Genomic DNA, 22,362 nt, shown 5'->3' on the forward strand with positions numbered 1-22,362 from the left:
CAGTCAGAGTATCTCAAAGAAATCTTCAATAAAATAAATGAATAAAGAAGCACCCTGGTAGCTGGATGGGGACCTCTGTTGTATGTCATACTGCTCTCTCTTTCTCCCCTTATTTCCTGTCTGCCTCTTCACTGTCGGCTGTTACTTTTGTGATATGTCGAGGGAATTACCTGTAAGCACTCAAACACACATAAAACACTGATGGGTTTAAAGTCAAACAATTATTTGTAATTACAGTATGAGAGAGCACGAACCGCATCCCAAAAGTCAGTAAGGGGTGTCTCTACAGAAAGTTGTGTTGCACTCCGAGGACAAATAAACCACTTTATTATTAGCCCCTGTGCTAACTGCTTTTCTGCTCTATATCTGCTACCATATCTAATGTGCAAAAAGCTTTACTTTAATGTCCTAAAGCTCTTGATATATTGAATACAGTGCTTTCCTTTGTAAGCACTGTATCTAAAATATGAAATATGGATGATACTTGCTTCACGAGTTGTGACCACGACCAAAGGATGTGCTACACAAGTGTTTGCAAATGCATACAAAATGAACAGAATACATGAATAAATGATAAATGCTTCGTATCAATTTACTTTCATGTATCAATGTCTAATCATCACGCAGTATCTTTATTTAAATAGAGCAGTTTTTGGTACTTTCCCTACAAGATCACAGCATAAATATTTATATTTCAGGAGAACATTACACAGAGATACTAACCAGATTATAGACATGGATACATAGACAGAATAATAGAAATACCACATAACTACTAAATGATACAATTTCAAAGACTAGGGTGAGTCATATTACAGTAGGTTAAATGCCAATTAGCAGTACGTGCTACTTTAAAGGAACAATTAATTACTAGTACGCTGACTAATTTGTTAATGAAAAGAGATTCAAAACTCCACAATAATATGTATCAAGGGAAAAACATGCCAACATTATGCTAAATATGGTCGCACTGTGTCAGAAAAGGAAAATGTTGACACAGCTTGAAACTCAAACACTTAGTTAGATCGATGCTAAACACTGCAGCACTGCAACCCCACATATCACCACAGTATTAAGTAGGGATGTCACAATACCAGAAATTTAGGAGTCGATACCAATACGAGTGAAATTCCACGATTCTCGATACCAATTTCATACCACGTTAAAAAACAAAAGTAAAACAATAACTCCCATGCACTTCAACATCCTTTATTACGTTTGCATATCGCTGTGAAAACATCAAACAACTGTATTTATTCAATTATTATTTCTTGCCAAAAACTACATTTTTACTAGATTACATACAGTATAAACACATCATGATAACGTTATAATTCACCATCGCCCGGTAGTCATTTTTAGTGAATAGAGCTTGAAAGCATCATAATGTAACTCAATGGAAACTCTGTTGATGTTAGTTGTTCCGTTATTTAACCAAGCAGGACTGTGCTGCCCACCGGCTGCTTACAGCTAACGTTGCTAGCTCTCCTTCTGCCGATCTTATCACAGATTTGTTGTTGCTATTTTTACTGAATAGAGCCTGAACATATAACAATGTAAATCAATGGTACCTCCTTTGTTGAAATCAGCAGGAGGAGTGCTAGTTAAGCAGCCAGTAAGCAGCACAGTCCTACACAGAGCTAACAGCTAACATTAACTAGCTCTTGTTTATTATCATTATCTGGGAAAAAATAGGGTGTGTCCCATGAATGCATCAATAGTGAGTTTACTGCGTCCCAAAAATAATGTAAGTCGTCCCCAGGATGAAGGAACAACATTAGTCTTGAGCTCTGACGGTACCTCATATTTTCTGAATTTTGGCATCAACTTGGTACCAAAGTATCGGTTCCCTTGATATTCCTGGTATTAAGTAAACATACCTGTGACACCGTCTACAAAAACTGCACATTGTGAGTTTTCCAAAGCTGGTATTTATGGCAAGGCTGCTGTTAGAAAGCACAGCACACTGTATCCAAGGCCACCAAATAAAGTATATATAAATAACCTGCTGTAAACCTGGACTCTGAGCAACAGCAAGAAGCAATAATATCTAATGAGTCATCTTTCACCCTCTTTAGATTCTGAGGAAAGCTAAACGCTAAATGCTTTCAGCCCACAATGTCTGTTGCCGACTGTTAAACATGGCAGCAGAGCTGTAATAGTAGGGGCAGCCATCTACTGGGGACCATTAGGTCTGATGATTGCTCTGCATGATTGCATAACAGCCAAAGAATATGAAGCTATTTTACAGAACCCAAGTGCACCCTCGTGATGCTCCCATATACCAAGATGATAACGCCATGATGCACGCTGCTAAATAAATTAAAAAGTGCTTTCAGGAACACCAGGAAGAAGTCACACATCTTTTAATTTAAAACATCAAACATAATTAGACCCTTGTGGGTTTTTTTTTTTTTGAGGAGCAGCGTGTGAAGTATTTTCACCTCCTTCATCCCTCAAAGACCGGATCCTGTCGCCGTTGAAGAATGGTTTAATATTACATCATACACAGTGTGTGACATAACTTCAAGGAAGTTCATAAGATTCCCTGAAGGCTATAGCTGCCCTCCTTTTAAGTGTACTGTACTTTCCGTTCGCTGTTTCATATATTCCCTTTTGACCTCCTATATGTCGGAGGCATGTTGTAGGTTTTAGTCTGTTATTGAGTGATGGCAGCTTATTCCACAAACAACAGTCTTCCTATGCTCCCACAGTCTGCATCTGCCCCCAGAGTCTAAATATGAGTAGGTACCTGTCTACTATAGGTGCATGATTTATGATGGTGAAGCCTCATTTGTGCTCTCTATGCAGAACAGGTGCGTTTTGTTTGTAGCTCTATACTTCCTGGACTTGTGTTTTGGCAGTTCTATTCTTTCCCTTATGGAAAGCTGCAAGTCACCGAGCCGATTCATATATCTGTCTCTCTCTGGAAGAAGGCGTCAGTGGTTATCATGAGCAAGAACTCTTAATCTTTAGCCTGGGAGTGGTACTCTAAACCTCTTTACTTTTTCATTTTATGTGCATTACTCGCGCAAACCTGTAATAAGTAATCTTTATGGATAAATGTTAATAAGTGATTAAAATAATCAACCGCATTTGAAAGCTAAATACATGTCTCAGAAACAGCAGTAGCTCAATTCTCCTGCTGTTTCCATTTGAAAGTGAATTAAATGTAAAAACCCATCCAAGCAATGAGGAGTCTGAAGTACACGGTCTGACTGCTACTATCAATCACACCCAGCCAGATGTCCTGGGGGATGGAGCCATAGGAGAAATAAGAGGTATGTCATTATTTGTCTCAGTTAGATTTTTTGATACCTTTTTACAGCTTTAATAATCATCTAAATCAGTCATTCCCAAAGACTCCCACAGGTGGGGAGCGGGAGATTTTATTAGGGTCGCCAAATACATTTATGGAAATGATTTCTTCCATGGCTTTAATTTAACATTTATATCTGCAGGACACCTTTGACGGAGCCTGAAAGTTCATATTGTTCTGATAATTTTAGCCTACTTATAACATTGAATCTAATATTAAAAGCTAGCATACGTACGAGATAGCCTGTCAACTCTGCTTGCATGCATTTATTTGGTCTCCTTTATTAAGTATTTAACATGTGTATATGTTTTCAATAACAACACATACATAAAACAAAGTTGTGATTTATCAAACATATTCAAAATGGCTGGTATACCTATTCAAGATAATTTAAATTGATGCGGAAATGGCAGTAAAAATGGTCAGAAATATCCATTTATGCACAAATTCGCTCCTCATGATTTATAGATATAAGCCCTGTTGTGAATTTGATCGCGATGGTTTATCATTTTTTTAAAAATGGGTCCCCGGAAAAAAACATTTATGCTTTTTACTTCCTAAATATCTATTTTTAAAGGCTGGCACTATTCTATATTTTTGTTACTGTCAACAAAACCCATGAAAAGACCAAAACAATAATGTATTATTCCTTTCCTCGATATTTTCCAACTTCCCTACAAAAATACGCAAGGCATGTAGCATGCAATAAGAACGACTTTCTTGATTTACGTGTGTCATTTGTACGCCATGTATCCTGTATTGACCGCAATGTAAACGCATCCACGTATAAATGCTAGGGTAAGAGTTAGTGACGTAGAATAAAAAGCAATATAGATCGCTTATGGTGGGTGGGTGGGTCCAACAAACACAGGACTTTTAACCAGGAGACCGATGTTCGAGACCGTTGTTTTGTTTTGTAAGTTACGTTAGTGATGTTTGATCAATCGTCACATGTTTTTTAGTGACATTTGTGACATGTATTCCGTGGTTGTGTTACGTTGTTTCCGTCCTATTTGACGTAGGTTACGTAGTTAATTTGAGCTCAATCATGACGTTTGTCCTTAACCTAATTACAGTAAGTGGTTTTGTTGCCTAAACCTAAGTGAGGGGTTTTGTTGCCTAAATCTAACTACAGACGTTGGCTTGGCATACAAACGACATGCGGAAAGGCTAAAATGCATACCCATGACACGCAGAATGTCTGTGTAATGTCGTGCTATTTATACGCCTTTCCATGAGACCGGGTTGCTTTGGCACTCAGCCCCAAGTCCATTCGTTCTTACTGAAGACCTAAATCTTAAAAAATGTCACAAATATATTGTTTCACCTCTAAAATTGTGAACTCAAGAAAATGTTACTCAAACTGGAGCAAATAGTGCATTTTTCGAGACTATTTCCAGCCGCATATTAATACACATTTGGTGCTGTAGTGAGTATTTACAGAAGCAGGGTGGTGTGCGTGGGATTGGGTCAAAGTGGCGTGGTTCATAGTAATGAGGGAACATGTTGCAGCCTTACTTTTTAAATGGCTCTGCTGATTTGTTTGTGCACCCAGAGGTTAACTCCTAGCACCTTGAATGTTGAGTCATAATTCTGCAGAGTTTTCTTTTTCTGTCAACATAGTGGTAATCGTTACTGAACAGAGAATGCCATCACAAATGCCGCCGTCCAGACACCAGAGGCTGCTCTGAAATATGGGGCTACTTTTTCTGGAGGTCTCTGCTGCTGTATTGCAGGGGGCGTGGACCCTACCGTGGCAGCGCTGCCTCTTAACAGGAACTTATCATGTTCAGACAAAGTGCTGCTGACAGGCGGTTCAGGGTTTAGCTGCAGCCTCGCTGTGCCACGTCTCCCCTGGGGTATTTCATCAATGCCTCCCATAGAGACACCCAGCGCCACACGGCCAGTACCATACTGTAATAATGGCACGCACCGCTCTCCGATTGGCTGCTAGGAGGCTGAGGTGAGCTCGCCAAGGTCCAAGATAGAGAAGCGTGGGCGCGGTATAGGTTTCGGAGGGGGAAGGGGGGTGGTGTTAGGGGTGGGCATAATTAGACTGTTGGGAGCCATGGTGATAATGGCCATGCTCAGAGCAGGGGAGCACAGGGAAAGCACTTTAATTGAGATATAAAAGACTTGGTTCCAAGGGCACTTCACAGGAAAAGAGATGCCAGCTACTGTACAAATGCTTGCTCAGTGTAAATACTAAACAATGATGCACGGCCCTTTGCTCTCTATTTAGAAACACTGTTTACAAGACAGTAGGTAATTAACTCCTAATTGATGTTAACAACAATTGCTAACTTTCTTAATGTTCCGAGGGAGGAAGGAAGCAAACGAACATGATTCACCAGAGTTTGCATAAGCATTTGCCTTCTTAATCCAAATGATTGTTGCCAATTGGGCATGACCGCACGCTCAAAACCTGCTCTGGATTTGACTAAGAAAGTCATAAATATGTCTGGTGAATGTGCATGAAAGTTGCAACAACCAATGGTAATATCACCGTGTTTTAGGTGTGTAATATATAATAAATGTGTAAATATAAAACATTACTAGACAAAATTTACTCAAAGTACTTTTTTGGTTACAGCAACAAAATAGTGGAATGATATCCCTACAAATATTACAATAATTTCAAAAACGGTAATGTTGTCTCTGCAGCGTTAGAGGCAGCTCTTTCCCTCGCCTCTTCCCTCGCCACTCTGCTGCTCTGTAGCCGGTCTGTGAATATTACTGGCTCTCGAGCGAGCTACGCCCGCGGGCGATTGTGGAGCTTTTCAACTCCAAAAAGGCAGATAATCACAAATTCACGTTGATTTTATAATGGACAATTCTGTTGTGATATTTAAACAAACCATCTGTCAACAAGGAAATAAAAACCCCTTTACAGTTTTTGGCTGCTGCTGTTGTTGTGACCATAGCATGTACCGTTCCAGCGCTTTGCATTGTGGGATACAGTAGGTGAGGTAGACTGGTCAAATGCATACTCGAGATTTCTTCCAAAACAGTATGACATCTTGTATTTAGTATTACTGCATACTACATGCTACATTTTTGTAGCCAAATCAGTACGTACTGCTAGTATATTATGCCGTTTCGAATACAGCCTAAGAAACCTTATGCAGGTAGGCTACATCTGCAAATTCAGTTAATCTGTAATTCAAAATATACCCAAATCAAATGATTCCGCAAATACTAATGACAAATATTTGCTTGTTTACTTGGAGCTTTTTGCATTTGTCTTTAGGCTGAGTGAAAAGAATCATTACTAGGTCCCTATTTAGCATTTTCATCCAGTGTTGTTTTGTTTTTCCGCATTTGCATACAAATATTGTCTTGTCCTGCCTGGGCACAGGTTTTGGTTATCAAAGCCTAATATTACTTAATTCCAGAAATAAATGCGTGTTGTCTAATGTGTTCCAGCTGACTTCATTTGGATATCAAACACAGCAGACAAAATGCAGCTGAATGTAGTGCTAGCCGACAGGCATTTACATTCAGTGCACACATGTTGCTAAGATATAAACATGAAGGTTTGGTACATTTCCAAGCTAATATTACACGATGAAATCTCATAGGTATTCTCTGTTTCATTCTGCGCCTGCCTTTCTTTCTCTCTTGCTGTACACACACTGTGAACACCCCTAAAACACATGCCCTTTTAAACACTCATTACCACAAGCACTCTCTTCTCCTCTCAGTCTGTCTCTCTAACACACATGCACACACACACACTTGCCCTCACTTTTCTCCGAGTCACTTTGGTTCAAGACTTTGTTGTTCCATTGATTGAACAAGGCCATCAATAGCTTTCAAATACAGCTACCTGTCTGAAGAGGAGCTGTGGAGCATGAACGGCGGCACCTCAAAAGATTTCCTGCTAATACTCTCCTTCCCCAGGTACAGCAGGCGCTTTGCTATTATTTCCAGCCTTTTGCCTTTGGCGATTTCTCTCTGTTCTGAGGTGAGAGGGCTTTGTCGCCACACTAACGCGGCGCCACCAAGACACCTCGCAAAGTCGAGGTAGAAATGTTTCCATGGTACCCGGCTCAAGGTCATCTGGACAACAATATAAAATTAGCCCTCCTGAGACTGAACCTCCTCTGACACCTCCGCTCACGAGTCCCATTTTGCCACTAGTGCTCTTTCACATCTCTGCTCCACTCCCTCCCCCAACACACACACACACACACGCACACACACACACACACACAGGAGAATGGGGTTGACTGGATGGATTTTTTTTCCGTCCGTGTGCTCCATTGGGATCTGGCTGAGCAGAAGAGTTGGCACCTGCAGGGGGAAGAGGAAGAGGAGGGGTTGGCAGTAGCGGTGGCTGAGGTGGGCAGAGTAGTCTGAAGCTTGAAGGAGAGTGGAGCAGCTTGGCAGTGGTGGCTGCACGGGTCTCCCAGGTTTGGTCTAATGGCCCCACTTGGCCCAACCTACTGCTGGTGGTCAGATGGCCCGCTCCACTACGAGGCGACAAGGCCAGGGGCACGCTTTCACATTCACTTCAGCCCGTCTTTGTCAAAGACTCTCAATGACTTTCCAAAAAAGAGGCAAGTGGGAATTCAACAGAGCGGGAGCAGAGTGTGCGATAGAGGGAAAAAGGGTGAAATAAAATCCAGTCTGAAGTGCGGAGGTGCAAAGGAGCAGCATATGTTGTTTTAATGTTCTCATTACAGACCCGCTTTTCTCTCCCCAATGCCCTCAGAAGGGTCCTTCAATTTACAACAAGGCTCCAAAGTGACAAAGAGGCTGGCTTTTGTGTGGGTGGAAAAAAAGGGAGCATTTACAACACTTTCAACTGCAGCATCAGTGACCGGCGTTGTGGCCAAGGATGCAGAATGAAACAAAAGGAGATAAGCAGCAGGGTAGTCTCAACTAAGCCAGTCACATGAAACAAAATAGTCCACGCCGTGTCTCAAACTGTGCTTCTTAACAGTGCATTTGAGACATCTGATGTTTTGCCTGGCAGGCACTGTTTATCTCAACGTGGCAGACCGGTGCTCAAGATGGAGACATTACCCTCGCGACAACCGGCGCCTGGTGGCCCCCCTCCTCTGCCTCCGGACCCCCCGTCCCCCATCAGTCCCACATCCCCGGAGTACAAGGCTGATAATTGTTAGAATTCCCAGCAGGCAATGATGGTGGTTTAATCTAGTGTGGGTGTAATCCTCGTGCCCTATCTGGTACAGAAAGGCCCCTTACCACACCTGCAGCACCCCAGAGCTTTCGCAGAACCACAGGAGGGAGAAGGCTTTCAAGTAAGATGGGAGTGTGAATCCACTTTGTGTGTTTGAGGGAGCGAACAAGAGGGAGAGAGGGAAATGTGGTGATAAATGTACAGAAAAAGGAGGCGCTGGTGATATGTGGAATTGCTGGAAACGAGGATACATATTTTGCCTAAGGATATTGGAGATGGGATGTGACCTGTGTTAACTCCATATTCCAGCCAGCTCGGAGCCGAGCCTCCCCAGGCTCTGCCCTAAGGGCTGGATAAATGTTGGCTTTTGTGGGCTCAGTGGATAGAATTATTTGGGATATCACCAGATAATGAATGACTTGCTAGAATAGCTGCACTTTTTCCTAATCTATGTCAAATATTCTGCACTTTTTGTGTGCTTTTTCGTGTCACAGTGCAGGGCCCCACACACTGTGTGTGTGTGTGTGTGTGCACTGCTGGCTTGGAAATCGCACAGGCTTCACTTGGATACACATGCATACACAGTCGCCTCAATCAGCGTGTCTGTTTCCTTCTGCAGTCAAATTCAGTTAGCGTTAACAAGCATGAGGGAACACATCTCCACTCCCTTTAAGCTCACTCTACAACAGCGCAGGATATTCGATTTAAATGGGGGTTTTCACAGGCCGCAATTTGCTATCTATTACAACCTGTTTTTCTTGTTGACCTTCAAATCTCCTGTGGAGACCCCGCGCCATCATCGTGTCAGTGTGAGCAGGCATTAGTTGGACTCTTTCCTGGATCCTGCTTTTCTAATGAGGGATATCAGCACTTTGGCACAGCTTACTGGCAGCATGCATAAAAATGGATGGGGGACGGGGTGCAGCTCGACAGAACTGTCCCACAGTCTTGGTCCAAGGAAATGGTGCCCAGAAGGATAGGGTTGCATTATCACATTTTAAAATATGCCCATTATTTTCGCAGTTATATTTAATCCAAAAGCACCTTCGGGATCCTGGTTATTTGTAGATAATGGGGGCTACATTGTTTGCAGAGAGGTATTTTTCCCAATGTCACGGTATGCTGTAGGTATCATTTTCTGTTCATTTCTTTTCCCTCCCTCCTGTGTTAGTCGGTGCAGCATATTCACAAATAGCCTCTCTTGGTTTTTGGACATCATCACATCTAAAATAGAGGTGCCTTTGAATGGACAGCTGGTCACATTGTTCACGGTGAATCTTGAGAAAGAATACAGTAACACTCCTCCAAGGAAAAGCTACAAAGGGATAATACACCCATGGGGGATGTTTTCAGGGGTGCTACAGACTCATTATCTTGTCACGTATCATAAAAAAGACAGCAGAGGCCGGCATCAGGGGGCCTCCGCGAGTGTGTGTCCGTACTCCCCTGGCTCTTCCTCAGCCAGCCTCCCTCGCCTCGCATAACGAGAGAGCGCTGCAGCCGCACACCTTGGTGAGCGCTATTGATTGTCTCCCCAGCACCTTCTGCTGAGAGGTCTCATTCTGTCTGTCACACTCCCACACAGGCGAGGTGCAAACACACACACATGCATACACATACCTTAGACAACATATCTCTGCTGTTTGACATCCCGTTCACCAGGTGCTCAATTAAAGTGTGGCATTAATGCCTTAAACACTAGATTCTGTCAGCGAAGGATCAGTCTGCGAAGCCCCACTCTCTGTCCTGCATGACTTTGTGACTTTCTAGCAGGCCTCTCTGGAGCCCAATCTTTGTCAACACGGAGCCGGGATGCCGTAAAACACCGTGGCTTTACTGGTCTCCGCCACTCAGAGTGAGCGCAAAATATTCCCCCGTTAAACAGAAAAGAATGGAGATGATGGAAAGTTTACCACCCATTTTCTCTCACTCTCATTTCATTGGTCATGGGTCTGTGCATATGCGTAGGGGCGCTCTCAACTGATGACAAGTGAATCGCTGGGAATATTTTTTTTCTTTTATTAAATCCTCATATGACCATTGAGCTTCGTTATAGCTTTCCCGTCAGCAACAGTGAAACCTCTCAAATTAAGCTTTTACTGCTTTTGTGGCCTCGTAATTCCGAAGCACGTAATGCTGAATAAGTATGAAACGCACACAGCTCCCCTTCTCTGATACACTAATATCCTGCCATGTCATTTGCATTTCTCTAATGTTCGCTAACTAAATCATGCAGAGGAAAGGAATTAACACCTTTTCTGAACCTCTATATGAAGGTACAACATTAATGTGTGCATGCAGATCCAAACACGCGTGGGGGAGAAGTGTTAATTGATCAACCTGCCAGGCAATTATTGTCGGTTGACCTCATAACCAAAATGTGTTTCTGATCATCACGCTTCAGAGCGTCTGTTGTCAAGGAAGCCATGTTTTAAATTGTTTAGACAGCACCTTCCACAGTCCACAGGGGACTGTTCTCAATCAGGCGAAAATGTAATCTAAGCTGCAAACTAATGAAAAAGGAAAATGAATATTTTTTTATGCTGTTTTTTTTTTTTTTTTATTTGATTACAGAATTCTAATTATATAAAGCTTAGGGAATGAAAAGATGATTTGCATGTAACCAAATCATTCGCCTAGAGGACCACGGGCCTCTCCAAGACTGAAAGATATCCAGATTCTCATTCAGAACATTTCCCCCAACTGTGAAGTGATTATTGAATTTTTCACAAGTCTGTGTAAATGTCTAAACAACGGCGTGATAAAAGTGAATGAGATACGACTCAATCAAGAAATGAAACTGATGGCTCTGTTTTTATTTTTTCCGAGGTAATTTATTCCCAGTGTAAAAGGAGTTTCGGGGCGTTGGCTCCACAGCATGAGCAGAAATGTCAGTGGCCAGACAGGCAGGGGTTGAGCTTTGTGAGATGAAGATAGCTCCGGCAGAGAAGGCGGGGGGGTGAGGTTACAGTGTGTTTGTCCAGGAGATTATTATCCACACACACACACACGCTTCCCAGGGATAAACACCACCGTGACAGCGTTCTAATAATGTTTCACCTTTTATCAGGACACACAAATGTGCACTTTGTGTCTGTTTGCTTCCCGAAGCAGAAGTCATACCACAAACGAAGACAAACATCAAGTGGTGCAGTAAATTGGAAATTCTTTTTTCCCTCGTATCTAAATCCTTTGAATTCTCCAGGTCCCCAAAGTAATTAGAGTCTCAGGCGAGTGGGGCTCATAGGGGTGCCCAGAGTCCCGCTACTCAAATAGAGGGAATGCCCTATGCCTGGCCATAAGAAAATGATGTCCTAGCCCTTCTCCATCAATTACCCCCTCACAACTCAAATTTACATCAGGTGCTACTCGCTGCAGCAAAAAATTGCAGTCATGCACTTGCCTTCGGGCTTTCAACCAGCTCAACAAAATGCATAGTTGTATATTTTAACATCAACCTCACTTTGCAGATAGTTTATGTTTCCTATAAGCAATATACCCGTGTGCGGACATGCTGGTGATAAGCCTCATACAGCTGTAGGTGATGTGTCCAGACTGGGAAGACAGTAGCCACAACCAGCATACCCACAGGGTGAGTGTTATCTGCTGGGCAGTAGGCGGGTGTTTAACAAGAACCTGATAGCCCGTCTACACTTGGCCCGAGGCACGGTATCACACTCCCTGTCAAAGGAAGATGAAGTCAACACAGCCAGTCTGGCTTAGGTTAATAGCACTAAATGTGAGGGTCAGGACTTCTATTATGGACTAGTGCCTTATCAAACTCAAACCAGTCACCTGTCAATCACCTGACTCACCTGCTATCCATCTGACTGAGACTTCAATTAAGAATGACACGTGTTTACAAAGGAACGGTATATCTGTGAAGTGCAGCTGCTCATTTTTCACTTTTTTTTTGACAATCATACAGATGTGACGGTGCAGAGTGAAGCTGATGGATGAAATTAACTAATGTCAAATCAGGGAGAGGTGTTTGGCCAATCTTGTCTGAAAAAAAAAGAGTAATTATAAAAATAATTACTAGGGCTGTCAGTCGATTAAAATATTTAATCCCGATTAATCGCATGATTGTCCATAATTAACAGCAATTAATTGCAAATTAATCACACACTTTTTATCTTTTCAAAATGTACCTTAAAGGGAATATTTATTACTGGAAATCAATTAACAACACAAAACAATGGTACTACATTTAGCATAAAAATATGCTCAAATCATAACATGGCAAACTCAAGCCCAACAGCAACAACAGCTGTCAGTGTGCTGACTTGACTATGTCTTGCCCCAAACTGCATGTGATTATCATAAAGTGGGCATGTCTGTAAAGGGGAGACTCGTGGGTACCCATAGAACCCATTTTCATTCACATATCTAGAGGTCAGAGGTCAAGGGACCCCTTTGAAAATGGCCATACCAGTATATCCTCGCTAAAATTTAGCAGAAGTTTGGAGCGTTATTTAGCGTCCTTCATGACAAGCTAGTATGACATGGTACCAATATATATCATATGATGCCAGTTTCTTCACTCTAGTTTTAAAATTGAGCCCGCCACAACCTAAAAACTGCAAGCTGTATCAATGCCTTGAAGAAATTAGTGGCATTGAAACAAATTCACGTTAACTTTGACAGCCCTAAAAAGTGCTTGCTTTTCAATCTTTTCCTGCGGAGAGGGACGAAGCCTCTTAATTTTGCTCTAAAAGTGCACCAGATTGATGCATTTAGCTTTAAAACTTAGGCTACAAAATGTTCTTTCTTTATATACGATTTTTCCAAAGTCAATGAATAATTGTGTTAAATAGTCGTGATCTCAATATTGACCAAAATAATCCTGATTATGATTTTTGCCATAATCAAGCAGCCCTAGAGTTCTCTCCTCTGGCCCGAGCCACTTCACCCCTCTCTTCAGCGCGTTGTTTCTCCATAGATCACCCCGTTATTAACTCATTGTTACTTCCTTTTGGTCTCTTACACCCTTGTGCCTCTTGTTATCCTCCAGCTGCTTTTCTTTCTATAAGGAAAAGCTCAATGTACATTCAAGTGGAACACGAGCATATTTGCTTCATTCCACCTCTTTCATCCCTCCTCCGATCTCTACACCCACCCCTCACTCCTTCGCCTCTTTGTTCATGTTTTTCAATTCTTCCTCGGCCCCATCCCTCTTTTTCCTATTTTTCCTGTCAATGGACTGATTTCTTTTTATCCAGGAGCGCAGCAGATTAACAGATATTGTATCATGGCCAAGACAGGCAAAGCCCCTCTCTGTCCCTGACATCTAATTAATGGTAATCCTTTAATCTGCTGCTTGTAGTGCAGACCCCTTGGTCGCTGTCCCATTTGCGGCAACAGAAGCGAGTCTGAAGAAGGGACAGAGATGGAGTGGGCAGAGAGTGGGTTTGCTCGCTCAGCAGGTCGAACTACTGGGCTGCTTTGGACAAAGACACACGAAACGCAATGAAAGACAATGTCTTTTTCATTTCTAGGGATTACACATATTTCATTGGTGTTGTGTAACTCAGTAACTGTCTGTCCCAGCTGAAGAGAGACATTTTTCATTATATACCATGCTAAATATACGGAATTTTGCACCATATATTTAGCACATTGGTACTTAAACCTGTGCTTGAACACAAACATGCAACCCCGTTCTAATTCCCAGGGCGTAAAATACTGACGCTTTGTCATGCCCATTGATTGTATATAGAATGGACGCTGCGTCTCCACTTCTTCCCACTGTATAGAAGTGAAGCCAAAATTGGATGTGTCCAACAAACACAGGGCTTGGGTTAAGTTTCACTTTCACTTTACAATCAGCTGTTCATTCGTGTCCTGTGTTCACAAAGTTATGTTTCATTTTCACTTTACAAACGTAGTAGTTTTAAGCCAAACCATGAAGCTTTTTTCCTAAGTGGTTTTGTAGCAAGCTTTTTTGTTTGAATTCACAATGTTAAACACGTGTTTACTGCGACGAGAGAGTGACGCCGAAATGTGCTGACAAAGTGTCAGTACAGTATGTGACAAGTTGGGATGAGAACATGTCGAACATGCTCAGGCAAACACACGCTGAGACTAATCTCCAACATGTGGCTGTGCTGAGATGACATCTGTATTTACGGCGTCAACCTTGCGCTGTAGTCACAGATGTAATTAACAACAGGGGCGAGGGAAGCAAATCCTCCCATCTTAATTAACTTAATTAATAGATATAAATAATCACCTTCAGCCTGTCTTCATTTGTTAAGCAATAAAACCGGGTATTAAAACCTCATCTTGGTTCTGTCATAAACAATACGCAGCCTCTCTCTCTGACGGTGACACCACAGATGGTGTTTGGATGTCATCTAACGAATTTGTGGCGTAGTTTTAATGCGGCGGCGCTGTCTTGGACTTCCAAAAGAGATGCTGCAGTTTCTAACAGCCAAGTTCATGTGACAAACTTATGGATAACCAGATTGCTATGAGTAATCGGCTACAGAAAAGTCTCTTACCAAAATAAATACCATCTGCATTGTGCTATTCATTGCTGAGCAGACAGGGCAAGCCCTTCCCAGATGGAACACAGTTTTGCTTGTAGGTGTTTGCTCATTTGATTAATCAATTAACATCAAAAGTTAACGATCAGTAGGAGAACAGCTTCTTGTAGTGATGCCAAGTCCAACCACAGTGTCTTTTACAGGCAGAGCCACAAAGGTGGTGGACCATATCCAAGGGCAAACACAGAGAGGACAGTAGCACCTCCTACATGCACGCTGCAGCTTTTTCCCCAACACGTATCCAGACATAAAGACCAGTCTATAAGAGTGTCTGTATGCACACATACACACACAGCAACAGAGAGGGTAGATACCCGCAGACAGCGGCTGTGATTAATGCATCAGGCGCGGGGCCCTGCTGTAGTAGGTGTCTGTGTCTTAATCACTCTCTCAGCGTGTTTCATTAGCTCCTGATGGTCTCTGATGAATGGACTTGCCCTGGGTGTCCCGGCGTCTCCGGTGGTGCTGTCACCCAACAGGGTCAACTCTGTAGGTGCGATCGATCCCACCCCCTCCTTAACCACCCTCCTCCTCCCCCTGCAGAGAGCCCCCGCCACAGATTGGCAGGTGCGTCTGTCAGGTTGTTAAAGATATGATGCTCATGAGCGGAGCCTGCTCCTGAATTCATTAACCTACATTTGAAGGATAATTCAGGCACCAGTCGCCGGCTGTACGCGCTCTGATTGCTGGATTCTTTCCCACTGTTGGGATTTAGTGCAAGGCGATGGGCAGTTTAATAACACATGCAGATGGCCTCTGGTGTTTTCTTCACTCTTACTACTAGTCTCGCTTATCCTCATCTCATCTGGGCATGCTGAACTTATGATGCACTCGTAAGTTGCTGCACTTGCTTCATGTAATATACTGCAAAGCCCCACAAATATAATGAAGCCGTGCTTCCAATTATACAGCACGTCTGAGATTCCTCCACAGCTCCTGCCCATTATGTTGTTTTATAATGGGAGTAAAACATAACTGCTAATCTGCTTGATGTGCACAACGCGTAAGGATAATAGTTTTGAGGGAAGAAATACACATTTTTTGTCACATTTCATTCCACCTGAGAAGGCTGCATCCTTGTATAATATCTCCCTCCCTTCTGTACTTGATCGTAAACATGACACCTGAGGACAGTAGAGGCTGTGTCAGCTAAAACATATGGACCTGAGGGCGATACTCTGTTGGATTTCTTCCGCCGGATGACTTGGGGTATTTCAAAATCTGGAAAAAGACAGACAGCGATGTCGTTCTGTTGCCATTTCATTCAAATTTGCCCACATTATCTGAGTAATTGCCGCGTCAGGCTATGTTGTGGGCTATTACCTCCTGTTCTAAATGCTGTTGCAGAGATTGTTGCTGAGGCAGGCAGTGCAGTGTTGGGGCTCGGCGTTGGCACATGGGCAGCAGAGTTTGCCAACTCTTTTCTCTCTTACCGCTCTCTCAGTGCATCGTGGGGATGTGAGCAGCCAGAGCAGGAGGAGGAGGAGAGGGGAAGCCGCCAGCTGGGGCTATACAGGAGGCTGTCTGGACCCTGATGCTTCCAACATGTTTCAGATTAACCCTGCGCTGCATCCAGCTCCGCCCTCATCCCCTCCAATCAGAATAGAGCACGGCCACACGCACACTACCTTTCTTCATTACTCTAGGCTGGAAAAAAATTCAGCCAAATACTAAACACACAACTGTAGTGTAGTGTGTATTTCCAGTTGTATCAATCCCCTTAAAGAGAAGATATTTTCCTTGGATGATGACATGAATTGATATACAGATTAGTTCCTGACAATGTGTTTGAAAGATTTGAGTGAAGATTTCTCACAAAGGTAAAACTGCACTGCAAGATAGTATAAAGCCAAGATGTCTGATTAGGCCGTTGCAGAGTTTTTAGGCTCTTTGTGGTCATCATGGACCCCTGTTCAGGTCCTCCTGACCTCTCCTGGTCATTATGAAATATATTTGAGTCGTAGGTTAAACAAGCTGATCTGGCATCAAGACATTTCGATCAGGAAGTGTGAGATGCCAATTTAATGTCCAGTGGTCACCTCATATTACCTGAATGTACTTTCTTGTCTTGGTGCTAGGCCTTTAAAGGAACAGTGTGTAAGAATTAGGGGGATCTAATGGCATATAGAATATAATATTAATAAGAATGTTTTCTTTAGTGTATAATCACGATAATGAGAATCGTTGTGTTTTTGTTACCTTAGAATGAGCCGTTTATATCTGCAAAGGAAGCGGGTCCTCTCTCCAAGGAGTCCGCCATGTAGCACCCCCATGTTTCAACAGTAGCCCAGAAGGGACAAACCAAACTCATCTTTTCCTGCTTGGGCCGGAGTCAATAACGTTACTCGCTCCTGTCGCCACCACGCTCTCTTTTGCTTTACCACTCATTTCCTACCTACACACACAATCTACGCACTGGCTGTGCTTCAAATGGCTCTAGCTAGGGCCATTCGCGTTTTTCCAGTCAGCCACCGTAGCTCTCCAGCACGCTTGGCACTCGGGAGAGGCTTCAGTTGGTTGCAATCTCCTCACCTCACCGCTACATACCGACAGATCCCACACACTGGACCTTTGAAGTGCCCTTTAGAACAGATCAAGTCACCAGCAGTCCAGTATCCCTTTGAATTACATTGATACGGGACGATTCTGCACCTCAAAATTTACATGCAATTTCAAAGTCCAGTAGGCCTACCAATGCAGGAAGTATCATGCCCTTTAGTTGGAAGGTGGAGGTAGCGGATGAGTGTGTCTGACTTTCATGCTGGAGACCAGAGTTTGAGTCTCATCACAGACCAGCAATTAATAGCTTTTTTTCACAATATTTCCCCAGCCTTAACCATACCTTAAAGCGACAATAATCAATATTTTTTATATTACGAATTGATCAGAGAACATGAAAAGAGTCACCTGTAGTGATGAACCCAAAGAGAATTATGACACCATCCTGTAGTCCCCCTCAGCTCTACGGGGGCTTTATAGCATATTTTAGCTCATTGTTTTTGTTTTCTAGCCTGCAACTTTACTGTTTTGATTCACTCTCACCGCTCTAATCAGTGTTGTTTCCAGATGCAGCAGGCAGCTGTTTTCAGGAGAAAAAAAGTTATATAAACCCACTGGACGCCAGTTGCCCAGCATCAAACAGAAGACCGACACAGTTGGCAAATAGCTGGTGTACATAGTGGTGCATTGAGCAGCTAAAGAGCCTCAGGACTTGAATAAATGCCAATATTGCTATTAACATTTCTGCTGGAAATGTAAATAGGCATTTCCCATATCAACTTTACTTTACAGGGTTGTGTTTACAGCTTCGTTCTGCTGCCTCAAGTGTCCAAAAAATCTGTTATTGCAGGTTTAACCATACCTTAAAGGTGCTCTACGATCTCCAGAGCATTAATACAGCAGCACACAACTATTTGCTATGTAAAGATATAGAGGAGTAATATCTTTCCCCAGTATAAACCATAAACCAAAGTTGCCATGCAGAGTTGCATCATGTGGAATTTTTGCATGAGGACACACCTGCATGTGCACGTGGGTGACACGTTACACAGTCCTGCACAGTTCTCCTTATTCCACTGATCCACAGGTGGTAGTAATGCGTCAAGAAACGTCTGCAGTGAAGAAGAACACGGCTAACTAGTAAACAATGATGTAACCAATGCAGCTTTAAGAATATTTTATGAGAAATAATGTGCATTCAAAGTGTTTGTTAGACCTCAAGGATACGCACAGTGAGTTTTGCAAACATAACTTTTCTTTGTTTATTAAAAAGAAAACAACTTGACACTGCACCTTCAGGAGGCATCCTTGGCTAGGGTCATGATAAGTGAAATGTACTGCATGATAAATAACAGTACATTATAATAGTAGGGAAACATTTTCTAAAGTGCTAAAACGCATAATGTATGTTCTTAGTACCCAGCTATAAGGTTAAAAATACCTTAAGTTGTCATGACAGCACCGCAGGGAAAACACAATGCAAAGTACACAAACACATTCTGGCAAAATACAGGCTGGCAATCAATTTTGCAGCTGACCCAATAATTATGTCAGAATACATTTGAATGCAGTTGATTGCAATGCCATCAAAGTCTAGAAGGATTTTTGAATGAAACAACAGATAACCACTAAACAGTAATCTTGTTTTTGAGTGATTAAAAGATAGAAGTACTGTATCTTAGAGCAGATAGTGAGAGAAGAAAGGGCTGGTGACACAGAGTCATGTAAAAATGCTCTACCCCTCCACATCCATCTTCTCGCCTCCCCCCATGCATTTCATGTTCTCCCAGTGCTTTCTCAGCCCCATCCTCTCCGCTCATTTGCTTCCTCCTTCTCTTCCACCCTCTCCCCTCCCTCCTCCTCCCCTTCTGTGCGCTCTCTGCTTCTTGGAGTCTCACCAATCCCTTGTGTTGTTTCACACCAGACTGTGTAGAAAAGACTAAAAATATATGTGTTTGGTCCTGGCCGTCCCAAAAGGCAACTTTATAGAGAACAAAGGAGATAGCAGGGCGGCTCAAATAACTCATGAAGAGAGAGAGAGAGGATGCTGCTCCTGGGGCTCTGTTGCCCCACTGAAGAACATTATTACTGGATTATTGATTTACAGCACAAAATGGATGGAACATAAGTAGCGTTAAGCTCATTAATCCCTCTCCCGCCTCTTTTATGAAAATGGACTTGTTATCAGTGATTATTCTAATGGATTGTTATGATCGAACACTTGCTGTGCAGTATACGCCGGCTGCAAAAAACACAGAGCGCAGGGACAGCAGAGGTGAGGCTTGGGGGACGTTGCAGGCAGGATGAAAGAGGCAGAAGGCTGAGGCAAAGAGCAGAGGTATCTGCTGAAATGAATGCACCAAAATAAAAGCTCAAAACACAGACGGTGGAATTGCTGACATTCGGGTGACATTTGGTGTGTCAGTGGCATTTCGCAAGACATACGAGCAGGTAGCTCAGTTCACATCCCTCCTAGAATGAGACGGGGCCGCACACCCTCTGAGATATTCAAGCTGCCGCACTGAATTGCTCATTAACATATCTATAATGACTTCAACGCATACCGTTTGTTTGACAAAATGATCTTCATTATCTATTATTTTGATTTGACTTTTTTCTCTTATGAAGCACAATGGGTAGTTTAATTTGCAGCAATGAAAACTGTAAGACACCCCAACCTTAATCTTTGTCTTCCTCTCCCTCCCTGCCTCCCTCCAGCTCTCTCCTCTCTCCCCGGCTCCATGTACATCCATCAGGGAGTGCTCCAATGGAGCGCGGCGGGCCCGACGATTGTCCTCATAAATTGTGTGTGTGTCGGGGTGCAGAGGGGCTAAGTGAGCAGTAAATAACAAAGGGTCCTGCCGCCATCCGCTCGCCATCGCCACGTTTCCGGCCACGCAAGATTACCCAGGATGCCCCTGGAGGGGTGTCCTCTTCCTCTGTGTGATGAGTGTGGACAGGAGGAGGGAGGAACACGCCTTCGCCGCCCTGGCGTCAGACAGAGAAAAGGTGAGATGCAGGAACCCTGCCGATTTAAATTGATGAGCGTCTTTATTTCGCTGTAAAAAAAAAAAGAAAGAAGCTGTTTGTCTCCCTCCTTCTGTAATAACAGATCGCTCGGCAGATATCTTTAACTGCCTCCATTCTTCACTGTCAGTCCCTTTTCTCTCCGTCCCACTCACTTTCTCTTGCTCTCGTGTGCCCTTTTCGATTTTTCCTCTCCTGCCTATTCTCTGTCTCTCTATTGACTGTGCATTCACAACTGCCTCTGGTCACTTATGTCTGCTCCATGTCCCTGTACTTTTCTCCACGACCCAAACTACTTTCTATTCCTGCTCTCTCCTGTGATGTTGCTCTTAACTTCTCCTGCTGTAATGGTCCAAGAGGCTATCAAATACACCATCAAACCCGAGAGTGCCACTCACGCTTTTCTTATTCGGTGCTTTAGATAAAACTCCTCTTTTTTCGCCTTTGATATATGCAACTAGGTTCCATCTTTGTATATTTTTGTTCTCACCTACTACCATGAAGCTGTATTTCATCCCAAGTAATAACACTTTTTCTCTGGTACATCTGTGACCGCCAGCTGACTTTTTCTGGCACCTGATTCTTGACTTTTTGCCTCGCCTTGCATTTTCCTCCGTGCTCCCGCATGCTGTTCCATTCACCTTGATACTCAATATCACTCCATCCATCTATCTTGGTCACCCTTTCCCCTCCCGCTCCCCCCTTCTCTCCCATTTGTCAGATTTACACCTGGCAAACTCAAAATCTCCATCCTCCACAACACCTGCTTTTGTCTTTTAATTCCCCATTTCCATACGAGTACCGATTGTGACAGGTTTATTGTACATTCTGTGATGTTTTGGTGCAGCTGCTCCGTTTAGTTGAATGATATGTGGCTGGCGTGTGAAGAAAAAAAAAAGAAGTTAATGTTTGGTTGTGAGAGAGTTTGATGAGAGAGATGCTCTTTGACTGTCTATCTCCCTCAGCTGGAGGAGTTTTCTTGACAGCTGTAAGAAAGAAGATGAATAGGTTCGAAATGGGATGTTCAGCCTGTTTTCTGAGATATTCTTAACAGAGCTTATGTAAGGGCTGAGTTATACGTAGCCCCGTTAAATGTCCCCTTCCCTCATTCTGTTTTTGTATGGGAGAGAACATCATGTCAAACAGCACGCTGGAAATGCTAAACTGTCAAATGTTGGCATTGAGTTTGACAGGATGTTCTCAAAAGAGAGAGAAAGCAGCAGTTATCAAGGCATGTGGCCAACTGAATGAGAATTATTTGCCTCTCTCCCACACCTACTTTGCCATATGATACTGTAAGAAATCAAAATAATGAGACTGTGATAATGAGAATACTTCTGTACTTCCATTGGACAGGGGTAACATATCTATAGATTTCTATATAAGCACTATATATCGCACAGGATCAATAAAGTATTTTAATAGTTTGATGTGTAACCTTTTTACGAATATTGATTTGCGCAGTGTTCTGCATGAGGGCTCAATTTGGAGTGTATTGACTGTGGTGGTGTTGTTGATATGGCGAGGGAGGGCCTCGGGCTCCGGGCAGACGCTCTCAACGCCACAGTTATTGACCCTCTTGACCTTCTCCCTGCAAAGACAATATAGGCATGTCTATAGCGGTCCCAGTATATTGTTCCAACACTGCAGTGATGTAAACAGAACCAGTCGGTCTTTACACTTATTAGAACCAAGTAGACTTCAAATGGTTCTATAACCACATGAATAGTGTTCCCAATAGAGCTGGGTATCGAACTGCAATACTTTTTGATTATGATATTCTGTTCCTGTAGCACCAACTCAGACATCAAAAACTGTCA

General features: G+C 42.9%; 1 protein-coding gene across 3 annotated transcripts in view; it reads left to right on the top strand.

Moving 5' to 3' along the window:
* unc5b (unc-5 netrin receptor B) overlaps window positions 1-22,362 on the top strand; it is a 149,951-nt gene that overhangs the window by 48,541 nt on the left and 79,048 nt on the right. For all 3 annotated transcript variants that reach the window (XM_037782289.1, XM_037782287.1, XM_037782290.1), the window contains exon 2: window positions 20,234-20,524. In XM_037782289.1, coding sequence (XP_037638217.1) covers window positions 20,428-20,524 — 97 coding nt within the window. In that variant the 5' untranslated portion in view covers window positions 20,234-20,427. The remainder of the gene's footprint in view (window positions 1-20,233; window positions 20,525-22,362) is intronic.

This window comes from Sebastes umbrosus, chromosome 10 (genome assembly GCF_015220745.1).
Source record: "Sebastes umbrosus isolate fSebUmb1 chromosome 10, fSebUmb1.pri, whole genome shotgun sequence".
NCBI classification, from domain to species: domain Eukaryota; kingdom Metazoa; phylum Chordata; class Actinopteri; order Perciformes; family Sebastidae; genus Sebastes; species Sebastes umbrosus.